Source organism: Ylistrum balloti, unplaced genomic scaffold (genome assembly GCF_031769215.1).
Source record: "Ylistrum balloti isolate Yb309-2 unplaced genomic scaffold, AGI_CSIRO_Ybal_v1 Utg370464, whole genome shotgun sequence".
Classification (NCBI taxonomy): domain Eukaryota; kingdom Metazoa; phylum Mollusca; class Bivalvia; order Pectinida; family Pectinidae; genus Ylistrum; species Ylistrum balloti.
The window spans coordinates 658,894-672,210 of NW_026782306.1; the positions used below are offsets into that span (position 1 = coordinate 658,894).

Genomic DNA, 13,317 nt, shown 5'->3' on the forward strand with positions numbered 1-13,317 from the left:
TACATCATTATACCAGGGCATGAAGTTTCAAACAATAGGATACTCATTTTTTATGAAAGGTTACCTTCTAGATCAAATGTACTGAAGATGGCCACAATGAAGCGTTGTGGGTCGGTATTGATGGTGTAGTTACACAGTAGGTTGTTGTCATAGTTGCCTGGATAGCCAGGGGAGACAATTCTACCATTCGGCTCAGTAAACACTGACCCACAACCTGAAAAAGGAAAATTTAGAACGACACTGCTATTTAACTCAATCCTAGAAAATCTTATTTATCATTGAGATAATGTCACAGAGAGGCACAGTGCCATATATAGCCCTTCTTACCTATCTTAAATATAGATTATGAACAAAATTAATACATACAATCAAAAAATCATCTGAAAGACAGCAAAGTTATTAGAATTGAGTTCCATTCTCCCAAATATGCTTCAGACAAAACATAGAGAATATTCTGGCACAGGAGTCAAACTCCTGGCTTGTTCCCAAATCGGTACAGAATCAAGGCATTTCTACAATTCCCCTTCTCCCATGGATACTTCTGACAAAATCAGCTTAGTCCTGGCAATTTTAAGGAAAAAGTTGATGAACAATGTATGCTGCGATATGTCCATGGGCCCTTCCGGCCAGGTAAGTTAAATACTTTTGATGTATTTTACAGTGATAGAATATGAATGTAACCGATTTGCCTAGTTCTGTTAAATTCTATATGGTGCAACAAGCAGATGAACTTAACCTACCTACAGTCCAGTTAGCAGAAAACCCATTTCCATTTGTGTTAATATTAGAACGGAACTTCACAACTAGTCGATCTGTTGTAGAGCTCTGTGGAGGCGGAGTCAAATTACTGCACCATCGCCCTAAAGGTGCCAAAGTTCCATTCCAGAGGCCATCATTTACCTAAAGACAAAACCCCAATGAGTGAGTGATTTGTTTTTGTGTTTTCCTTCTGAGGAGGAGGTCTGATTGTTTAATGACAGGAATATTTACTGGGAAGGCGACTAAAGAGAGCCAAGTTAGAAAGAGGCTGGAGTGTCTACTGAGGAGGTTAGAGTGTCTACTGAGAAAGAGGCTGGAGTGTCTACTGAGAAGGTTAGAGTGTCTACTGAGAAAGAGGCTGGAGTGTCTACTGAGGAGGTTAGAGTGTCTACTGAGAAAGAGGCTGGAGTGTCTACTGGGAAGGAGACTCTTGAGAGCCAAGTTAGAAAGAGGCTGGAGTGTCTATTGAAGAGGTTAGAGTGTCTACTGAGAAAGAGGCTGGAGTGTCTACTGAGGAGGTTAGAGTGTCTACTGAGAAAGAGGCTGGAGTGTCTACTGAGGAGGTTAGAGTGTCTACTGAGAAAGAGGCTGGAGTGTCTACTGGGGAGGAGACTCTTGAGAGCCAAGTTAGAAAGAGGCTGGAGTGTCTACTGAGGAGGTTAGAGTGTCTACTGAGAAAGAGGCTGGAGTGTCTACTGAGAAAGAGGCTGGAGTGTCTACTGAGAAAGAGGCTGGGGTGTCTACTATGAAAGAGGTTGGAATATTTAATGAGGAGGCTAGAGTGTCTACTGAGAATGAGGTTGGAATATTTACTGAGGAGGCTGGAGTGTCTACTACGAATGAGGTTGACATATTTACTGAGGAGGCTGGAGTGTCCACTGAGAATAAGGTTGGAATATTTACTGAGAAGGCTGGGGTGTCTACTAGGAATAAGGTTGGGATATTTGTTGAGGAGGCTGGAGTGTCTACTAAGAATGAGGTTGGAATATTTACTGGGGAGGCTGGAGTGTCTACTGAGAATGAGGTTGGAATATTTACTGAGGAGGCTGGAGTGTCCACTACAAATGAGGTTGGAATATTTACTGAGGAGGCTGGAGTGTCTACTAAGAATGAGGTTGGAATATTTACTAAGGAGGCTGGAGTGTCCACTACAAATGAGGTTGGAATATTTACTGAGGAGGCTGGAGTGGATACTAAGAATGAGGTTGGAATATTTACTGAGCAGGCTGGAGTGGATACTAAGAATGAGGTTGGAATATTTACTTAGGGGGCTGGAGTGTATACTACGAATGAGGTTGGAATATTTACTCAGGATGCTGGAGTGTCTACTGAGAATAAGGTTGGAATATTTACTGTGGAGGCTGGAGTGTCTACTACGAATGAGGTTGGAATATTTACTAAGGATGCTGGATTGTCTACTATGAATGAGGTTGGAAAATTTACTAAGGATGCTGAAGTGTCTACTATGAATGAGGTTGGAATACTTACCAAGGATGCTTGAGTTTCTACTAAGAATGAGGTTGGAATATTTACTGAGGAGGCTGGGGTGTCGTCTACGAATGAGGTTGGAATATTTACTAAGGATGCTGGAGTGTCTACTACGAATGAGGTTGGAATATTTACTGGGGAGGCTGGAGTGTCTACTGAGAATGAGGCTGGAATAGTTACTGAGGAGGCTGGAGTGTCTACTGAGAATGAGGTTGGATTAGTTACTGAGGAGGCTGGGGTGTCTGCTAAGAATGAGGTTGGAATATTTACTGAGGAGGCTGGAGTGTCTACTGAGAATGAGGTTGGAATAGTTACTGAGGAGGCTGGAGTGTCTACTGAGAATTAGGTTGGAATAGTTACTGAGGAGGCTGGGGTGTCTACTAAGAATGAGGTTGGAATATTTACTGAGGAGGCTGGAGTGTCTACTAAGAATGAGGTTGGAATATTTACTGAGGAGGCTGGAGTGTCTACTGAAAATGAGGTTGGAATATTTACTGAGGAGGCTGGAGTGTCTACTGAAAATGAGGTTGGAATATTTACTGAGGAGGCTGGAGTGTCTACTACGAATGAGGTTGGAATATTTACTGAGGAGGCTGGAGTGTCTACTACGAATGAGGTTGGAATATTTACTGAGGAGGCTGGAGTGTCTACTACGAATGAGGTTGGAATATTTACTGAGGAGGCTGGGTATACATAAATGATAAACTTTCAGAAGAGACACATACATGTAGTATATCTTGAAACTAGTGAATTGTGAATTGTTATTAATTGAGTGAAATTTAGACAGACTTCCTGTAGAAGTAGCATTTAAGATAAAAACTGACAAAGAACTAGAACAGTACAAACTATGTAAATATTGAAGAAAATCAATCAAGTTATCATTTTCAATATTTCAAAAACACTGCTGCTTTTGATTATTTATCGGTTTGTTTTTTTTCTATATCTTTAAAGTTTTCTTTTCTTTTTTCAGATGTCTTCTTTTGCTTCAATCAATGAGGGACATCAGAAATTCATTATTTGGCTCATATGTTTAGTGGTATACAACATATTATACCTCAACATAATCCCAGGTGCAGGAGGCATGGCTTTCAAGGTCAAATGGTGGATTGAAGGTCAAGGACACATGGTAACCAGGAGACACATTGATGTCCCATACACATTCTGTTCTGTGAGGGTAACTCTGTGGGTAGTTCGGACTCATAATCTGGCCATCGTTACTGTGGTACAACCCACCACAACCTTCAGTAAAATACAAGGTCAGTCATCAGAATACCAGAATAAAAGGTCACAGGGTGACAAAGTCATAAGGTCATATGGTATGAGGTCATAAGTTCACATCCTTACAAAGTCATAAGGTGATATTGTGACAAAGTTATAAGGTCACATTGTAAAAATGTCACAAGGTCAGATTTTGTCATGGTCATCAATTCACAATATGAAACATGCAATGTATAATGCCATAAAATTTGGACAATAAAAAATCATCTTTCCAAGCCAAAAAGGTAGACTCAGAAATATATTGACCCCATGGCTTGAGATAAACTTCAGTCAATTTACTGTTTATGAATATAATGATATGACAGTACCTCCAGATTGAAAGAAGTACGTTAAACGGAAGCCTTGATTGCTGATAGAAATGTCCGTCTTGAAGTACACACGAATGGCGTTGTACTGGGATGTGAATGAAGGTGGCATTGTTGTACCGCAGAATTTGCCAACAGAAGGAGAGTCTCCATATGGACCATTCAATATCTCCAAATAATCAAATACACAACTGGAATGATTTTCTATGTCGAAGTTGGTGAATTGTACCTGCATAACATTATAATAATAATGAAAATTAGAAGTAATGCTGATAAAACATGATAGAAACTCAATTCACTTTTGAATTAACCTGGGGTTAATGTTTGTAATTATCTATTTACTGTAAACAACATCCAGGCTCAAAGAAGTTTCCCTCCAAAAAATTTACAACAAGTGCCCCAATCCAACATCATTCCTTACCAATATTATGAACAACAATTTTCATTTTTTTGCACTTGACAACTGCTTGTTTAAATCTACCTGGTACATAACTTTGTTAGCCATATTAATACCCACTATTGTCAATCAGTTACAAAGCAGTTTCGAGGTTTGATTTGAAAATCAAATTGTGGTATATCATATAATCTTACATATACCATGGGTTAATTGAAAATTTGGTGCATAATACAAATTGTGAAAAAAATGGAATTTTAGCCTGTTTTGAATACCGGCGAAATTTTGGACAGCCCTTTCAGTCAGAATCAAATGAGTGATAGGAAAAAGATACAACCTACATGAAGATTACATGAATAAAATGTGATAATGTTGAGATTGGATTGATACTTCTTATTCATGATGGCATGATTTGAAAATATGTTCAGCAAAATATACTGATAGGCTCTGTTTTGGAGAAAACTTTCCCCATTTTGGGGGAAATGTTATCCATGTATTGTTTATAATAAGAGAAGAAACATCACACTTGGAGAATACTTTCCATTTCCAACAATAAATTTCCTAAGCTACCAGGTAAAATTCCTGAGTACCTACCCATAAATCGTTAATTGATAGATCAAAGGATATAAATTTTAAAAGATTTTTGCCCAAAAGATTAGGATATAGTGATCAGGAGATAAGAACTGGAAAAGAGATCATGGACACACATTATGTGTACAGTATTTCCCTCTTCTTAAAAGAGGAGATATATGGAATAATAACAATATATACAAAAAAAAATGGACATTAAAATATCTTTTAAGTCCTTGCAGCAAACTTTGTCAACTGAGATAAGTATGTAAAACAATCCTGAATTTAGATGTCAAGTTTGTGAAAATATTCTTGAATTTAGGTTACTTTGTGACAAGAGTGTCGGTAAAACTGATGAATACTCCCTGAACACTCTACCTGACACAAAATTTTAACAAAGGGAGACAATTCTGTTATTAATGAGTTACAGGCCCTGAATTTGGTATAATGCACATTCTGTTAGTACGACCAATGTATATACCAAGTTTCTTTATCCTAGTTTTAGTGCAAGCATCACTATGCTAATGACAAAAAAAATTAACACAGGGCAATTACTAAGGAATGATGGGCCTTGAGAATGCTACACTGCACCTTGCTTTTGTATGACTGATATAGAAATGACGTTTCAGTATCCTGGTATAAACGCAGGGAAGGTAATGCCCTGGACACAAAATTTTAACATATTGCAATAACTATAATTGAGGGGTTGCAGACCCTAACATCTGGACACAAGTTTCATTATCCTAGCTTAAATGTAAGCAAAGTGATGTTGCAGACAAGATATCTTTAACAAATGTCAAATACTCTAATTAAGGGGGAACTGGGTCCTGAATTTGGTATACTACATATTGTCTTCCTATGATCATTGTAACAACCAAGTTTAATTATCCTTGTTTAAATGCAAGCAAAGTTATGCTCCGGACACAAAATTTTAACAAAGGGTAATAACTCTGTAATTTAGGGATCAAGGGCTCTGAATTTGGTAAACTTATCATCTTCGTATGTTTTAAGTATACACCAAGTTTCATGATCCTTACTTAACAATTAACTGTGGGCAAAGTTATGCTCCAGACAGGAAAGGACGAATGGACAAACATGGTGGCTACTATAAGCTTCCCAAATACATTTGGGGGAGCATAAAAAAGTGAGTTTGTAAGAACCATTTTGTAAGATATCTTGCAAGCTCATAATAAAATTATCATAAAAGAGAAAAGAGATTGTTTCCAAAGGGAATTTCCAATTTTTTGTGGATGATCTGTGAAATGCACCAGATTGTATGGTCTAATAAATAGTCCATTCACTTTATAGAGCTGCAGTATAACTGCTCCATTAGAAGAGCTTAGAATTCTTGGACATTGCAACTTCAGATCCATGTTTCTCAGAAAACTGTGACACATCAGTGTATCCTGTGCTGTAAAACATGGTTGTGGCCATGGATAAGACACATGGAACCCTTCCTCAAAATTGTTTTTCATATGGAGATTAATCCATCAAACGAACAGTTTTTACAAACGACTGCACTAGTGAACCATCTTGACAGTTCTCTGTCCATGTATTAACTTACATTGACACGGACACCTTCTGGAGCCTGTATGATCCAGGCACACGAGTCGCTGTGATTGTAGAGGTTTGGATAGTTTGGACTCGTAATCACACCGTTGTCCTGGGTCAAGATACCACCACAATCTGTAAAAGTCATTCTTAATATAAAACTTAGTACCCATACTCAGGTCAAACTTTCAAACAACAACTGGATTCCCATAATAAGGTCAAACTGTAAAACAACAACTGGATTCCCATACTCAGTTCAAACTGTAAAACAACAACTGGATTCCCATAATAAGGTCAAACTGTAAAACAACAACTGAATTTCCATAATAAGGTCAAACTGTAAAACAACAACTGGATTCCAATACTCAGGTAAAACTGTCAAACAACAACTGGATTCCCATAATAAGGTCATACTGTCAAACAACAACTGGATTCCCATACTCAGGTCAAACTGTAAAACAACAACTGGATTCCCATACTCAGTTCAAACTGTAAAACAACAACTGGATTCCCATACTCAGTTCAAACTGTAAAACAACAACTGGATTCCCATACTCAGTTCAAACTGTAAAACAACAACTGGATTCCCATACTCAGGTCAAACTGTAAAACAACAACTGGATTCCCATACTCAGGTCAAACTGTAAAACAACAACTGGATTTCCATAATAAGGTCAAACTGTCAAACAACAACTGGATTCCCATACTCAGTTCAAACTGTAAAACAACAACTGGATTTCCATAATAAGGTCAAACTGTCAAACAACAACTGGATTCCCATACTCAGGTCAAACTGTAAAACAACAACTGGATTTCCATAATAAGGTCAAACTGTCAAACAACAACTGGATTCCCATACTCAGTTCAAACTGTAAAACAACAACTGGATTCCCATAATAAGGTCAAACTGTCAAACAACAACTGGATTCCCATACTCAGGTCAAACTGTAAAACAACAACTGGATTCCCATACTCAGGTCAAACTGTAAAACAACAACTGGATTCCCATAATAAGGTCAAACTGTAACACAACAACTGGATTCCCATAATAAGGTCATACTGTCAAACAACAACTGGATTCCCATACTCAGGTCAAACTGTAAAACAACAACTGGATTCCCATACTCAGTTCAAACTGTAAAACAACAACTGGATTCCCATACTCAGTTCAAACTGTAAAACAACAACTGGATTCCCATAATAAGGTCAAACTGTAAAACAACAACTGGATTCCCATACTCAGGTCAAACTGTAAAACAACAACTGGATTTCCATAATAAGGTCAAACTGTCAAACAACAACTGGATTCCCATACTCAGTTCAAACTGTAAAACAACAACTGGATTCCCATAATAAGGTCAAACTGTCAAACAACAACTGGATTCCCATACTCAGGTCAAACTGTAAAACAACTGGATTCCCATACTCAGGTCAAACTGTAAAACAACAACTGGATTCCCATAATAAGGTCAAACTGTAAAACAACAACTGGATTCCCATACTCAGGTCAAACTGTAAAACAACAACTGGATTCCCATAATACGGTCAAACTGTAAAACAACAACTGGATTCCCATACTCAGTTCAAACTGTAAAACAACAACTGGATTCCCATAATAAGGTCAAACTGTAAAACAACAACTGAATTCCCATAATAAGGTCAAACTGTCAAACAACAACTGGATTCCCATAATAAGGTCAAACTGTCAAACAACAACTGGATTCCCATACTCAGTTCAAACTGTCAAACAACAACTGGATTCCCATACTCAGGTCAAACTGTAAAACAACAACTGGATTTCCATAATAAGGTCAAACTGTAAAACAACAACTGGATTCCCATACTCAGTTCAAACTGTCAAACAACAACTGGATTCCCATACTCAGTTCAAACTGTCAAACAACAACTGGATTCCCATACTCAGTTCAAACTGTGAAGCAATTAAACCTCAGTTAGCAGTTGTCTATTTATTAATACAAGATTTTTATGATTTTTCAAGGTAAGATAAAACATTCTCCTCCTGGCATTAGTAATTAGTCACATACATCTGTTTGTGTTCAGTAGACTCACTAACAAATGACATTGTTGACTTTGCAACAGATTATGTACATATTACACCCTGTACTGACTGGAGGTTAAGAGGGGTAACATAAACAAAAACTCATTATAAAGAACCCCACCCATATTCATAAAAGTCTCCAATATATTTCACTAAATCTTGCAGTCCCAAGTTTTGGTACCAATCTGGAGACTTGAAATAAAATGTATTATTATCACTTCAAGATTTAAGGATTTAATAGGATGTTTAAGCACAAACATGAATGGATTAAGCAGCAAACTCAATAAAACTAACAATCTTTAGTCGTGAAAAACTCAAATTCGACATCTATAATTTTCCAGTTTTAACCCCTGAAATATTTGCCAATCATGTATCTGACCTTGATAGTGACCTTGACCTGAGATGCACTACAGATATTTGCCATGAACCCTAAATAATCTGAGCTTAACACTACATAAGTTTACCTTGATGTTTATCCAAATAATAAAGAGAATGTTGGATTGACAGGCAGTGATCTTGACTACACCACTGATATTTGTCCTTAACATGAAAGAACATTACCTTGACTTTTAATGCAATATTGAGAATTAATATCGGATTGACACCAACAGCATGATGCATCAACAAATATTATTTTACATATTTCATTTTGATTCTAAGATGCTTTTGAGAAATGAAAATGCTGATGACAGACAGACAGACATTACTATAGGAACAAATCTAACAGGGTTAGTATATACATACTTTTCTTGGAATCCCAGAAACCTTCACAGAAATGTCTAGCAAAAGGATCTAGCAGTTGATGTTGAGAAAGGCTTTGTATCAGGTGAATACCATTGTCATATAAAACACAACTTTTTTACCTGTAAATCCATAGTTCAGGCTAAAACCATGATCAACGATACTTGTATCAGTCTTAAACCGGACCCACAGGTAAGGGGAAGGTGAGAATATCGGCCCAGGCATATAAGTTTTTCCACAATATTTCCCAATCAATGGACTTTCAGCTGAATTTCCTTCAAATTGAAAACAAATTCTTGATAAGACTTGTATGTTTATATCCTTAAAACAATGTTGTTATGGATACGAGGAAAGACATTGGCACTCATTTCACAAACTTTGTTGTATAAAATGATATCCTAACATCAGGTCAAATTTCAGATGAGCATTCTTAAACTGAAAAAGACTTCTTTTATATTGTAGACAGCACCAGACAACACCTTTTTTTTTATGATATTTAAGATATTCTGCAAATACATTCCAGAGTGATAGCAAGTGCTATGAGTGTATTGTTTTATCTATTTGTAAGAGATGCAATTTTATATAACTGTCGATGAGGACTGATAATAGTGCCTTTATGTTAAGTCAAATAAGCCTGGAGGTTCTTGATGTATGCTTCATATCATACAATCTTACCTTCCCGTACTTCCAGGAAATCATAAACACAGTTTTGATGTGATTCAAGCTGGATATTTTGAAAACTTAAAGCCATTGATGTGTCACTGATGTTGAGGTTGGCAATCACCCACACACACTGCAGGTTGTTTGTATAGTTTGAGCCAGTTTCATATCCAGGGGAGCTAATTGTACCAGGATTGTTTGTTAATAGTCCACCACAGACTATAAAATATAAACGTGTGAAAAATGTATCAACATAAAACTGAATTTCATGGTCCCCAGGTCTTACATTTCCATCTGCGTAAGAAGGTTTTATTTATAATTATAGAACAATTAATTGTCTGTTTATTAGGGCACATTCAGAATATCATAAAAAACATGGAACAATGATAGTATGACAAAATATAGAAATGTACACAATAGATATATACAGTCGAATGGAAGTCTGTATAGCAGGGCAAAAAGAAAGGAAGTCATCACAGCAGGGCAAACAGGAAGTCTGTATAGGAGGGCAAGCAGGAAGTCTGTATAGCAGGGCAACAAGAAGTCTGTATAGCAGGGCAAACAGGAAGTCTGTATAGCAGGGCAAGCAGGATTACTGTATAGCAGGGCAACAGGAAGTCTGTATAACAGGGCAAACAGGAAGTCTGTATAGCAGGGCAACAGGAAGTCTGTATGGCAGGGCAAACAGGAAGACTGTACAGCAGGGCAAACAGGAAGACTGTACAGCAGGGCAAACAGGAAGTCTGAACAGCAAAGCAAACAGGAAATCTGTATAGCAGGGCAAACAGGAAGTCTTTATAGCAAGGCAAACAGGAAGACTGTACAGCAGGGCAAACAGGAAGACTGTACAGCAGGGCAAACAGGAAGTCTGAACAGCAAAGCAAACAGGAAATCTGTATAGCAGGGCAAACAGGAAATCTGTATAGCAGGGCAAACAGGAAGTCTGTATGGCAGGGCAAACAGGAAGTCTGTATAGCATGGCAAACAGGAAATCTGTATAGCAGGGCAAACAGGAAGTCTTTATAGCAAGGCATACAGGAAGTCTGTACAGCAGGGCAAACAGGAAGTCTGAACAGCAAAGCAAACAGGAAATCTGTATAGCAGGACAAACAGGAAATCTGTATAGCAGGGCAAACAGGAAGTCTTTATAGCAAGGCAAACAGGAAGTCTGTACAGCAGGGCAAACAGGAAGTCTGAACAGCAAAGCAAACAGGAAATCTGTATAGCAGGGCAAACATAAAATCTGTATAGCAGGGCAAACAGGAAATCTGTATGGCAGGGCAAACAGGAAATCTGTATAGCAGGACAAACAGGAAATCTGTATAGCAGGGCAAACAGGAAGTCTTTATAGCAAGGCAAACAGGAAGTCTGTACAGCAGGGCAAACAGGAAGTCTGAACAGCAAAGCAAACAGGAAATCTGTATAGCAGGGCAAACATAAAATCTGTATAGCAGGGCAAACAGGAAATCTGTATGGCAGGGCAAACAGGAAGTCTTTATAGCAAGGCAAACAGGAAGTCTGTACAGCAGGGCAAACAGGAAGTCTGTATAGCAGGGCAAACATAAAATCTGTATAGCAGGGCAAACAGGAAATCTGTATGGCAGGGCAAACAGGAAATCTGTATAGCAGGACAAACAGGAAATCTGTATAGCAGGGCAAACAGGAAGTCTTTATAGCAAGGCAAACAGGAAGTCTGTACAGCAGGGCAAACAGGAAGTCTGAACAGCAAAGCAAACAGGAAATCTGTATAGCAGGGCAAACATAAAATCTGTATAGCAGGGCAAACAGGAAATCTGTATGGCAGGGCAAACAGGAAATCTGTATAGCAGGGCAAACAGGAAGTATGTATAGCAGAGCAAACAGGAAGTCTGTACAGCAGGGCAAACAGGATTTCTGCTTAGCAGGATGTTACCTTGCTCATTGTTTGATGTGTATGAGGCACGGAATCCTCCGTTACTGACGGAACCATCTGTACGGAAAACGACCTTCATAGTGTTTCCACTGGATTCCTGAAGCTGTGGTATCGTCTCGCCACACAAAGTCGTCATTCTTGGGGAGTCAGCCATGATTCCATTGTAAACCTGTTAGTGTATTAATGTAGAAGAACTGTAAACCAACATATTTCTGCAGTAATATTAGTTTAGGATTCATCATGTTAACTATCACTATCCTTACTGCAGTTCAATAGCAATTATTGTGGATGCACAAAATCATCAGTATGACAATTTGCTGAAAAAAGATAATGCTCTCAAATTTTATTGTACCAGACTAAGTATGTTTACTGTAACTGTTAATATTTATTGTACCAGACTAAGTATGTTTACTGTAACTGTTACTATTTATTGTACCAGACTAAGTATGTTTACTGTAACTGTTACTATTTATTGTACCAGACTAAGTATGTTTACTGTAACTGTTAATATTTATTGTACCAGACTAAGTATGTTTACTGTAACTGTTACTATTTATTGTACCAGACTAAGTATGTTTACTGTAACTGCTAATATTTATTGTACCAGACTAAGTATGTTTACTGTAACTGCTAATATTTATTGTACCAGACTAAGTATGTTTACTGTAACTGTTAATATTTATTGGTTCAAATTTGTACTTTCACTTTGATGTTTCCTTTGTTCCTGTAACTATTTTTACTGTTCATAGTTCCACTTCAGTTTTGAGTCCTAAAGATGTAATACTATTTCTGAACTAGAGCATGAATTCAACTCACCGCAACATAATCAAATCTACAAACTAAGTCACCTTCCAAGTTAAAGTTATCAAAGGTCAAGGACACTCGGCGACCTTGCTGAACAGTGATTAACCAGGTACACACTCGAGAATGAGGATACTGGCCTGGGAAGTTGGGTGATGTAAAGGACCCAGTCGGGGATGTCATTTCACCACCGCACACTGCAAACAAACATATACAATGTTATTATTGACATTCTCAATCAACCATGTCATCATTAGACAACAACCTCCTTTAAACGTCTTGATTTCAGTTACTGACAATGACCTAAATTTAGTAAATTTTTCTAGTTGAGTAAAACTTGACAGTTTTTCACAATTAAATGATGGAAATTTTAAGAAAAGAACTACATCTTTTGCACTCGCGAAAAATACAACCGAATTCAGCATGGAAGTGAAAGAAACTTTATTTAATTAGCAAGACTATGAGGGCAACATTACCTTCCACACTTGCTTGGAAGTTGATGAGAAAACCTGCAGCATTATAGGCAGAATTGGATCTGAATGTGACCAGTGCAAAGCTGTCGGACGTATCAATAGAGCTGGGTGGACTCTGACCACAGGACCGCAACAAGACAGGACCTGAACATACAAATACTTCATCTTCATTGTTATTCCTTTATAATATGCTCCTTGATCCTTTCTACTTTTATTTATGATAAAAGTTATCCTCTGTATTATTTATTTACTGTGAACAAAATATAAGTAATATCTGTCAGGATTAAGGTAAGGTGTTCAGCAAAATCCATTAAAATAAATCAGTG

General features: G+C 37.6%; 1 protein-coding gene across 1 annotated transcript in view; it reads right to left on the bottom strand.

Moving 5' to 3' along the window:
* The window catches only part of LOC132555228 (cubilin-like), a 133,392-nt gene that overhangs the window by 16,132 nt on the left and 103,943 nt on the right, over nt 1-13,317 (bottom strand). Inside the window, exons 45-54 of the mRNA XM_060219578.1 lie at nt 12,995-13,135; nt 12,534-12,715; nt 11,718-11,886; nt 9,821-10,024; nt 9,268-9,420; nt 6,359-6,480; nt 3,834-4,059; nt 3,302-3,486; nt 741-900; nt 65-214 (exon numbers count right to left, since the gene is read on the bottom strand). Coding sequence (XP_060075561.1) covers nt 65-214; nt 741-900; nt 3,302-3,486; nt 3,834-4,059; nt 6,359-6,480; nt 9,268-9,420; nt 9,821-10,024; nt 11,718-11,886; nt 12,534-12,715; nt 12,995-13,135 — 1,692 coding nt within the window. The remainder of the gene's footprint in view (nt 1-64; nt 215-740; nt 901-3,301; nt 3,487-3,833; nt 4,060-6,358; nt 6,481-9,267; nt 9,421-9,820; nt 10,025-11,717; nt 11,887-12,533; nt 12,716-12,994; nt 13,136-13,317) is intronic.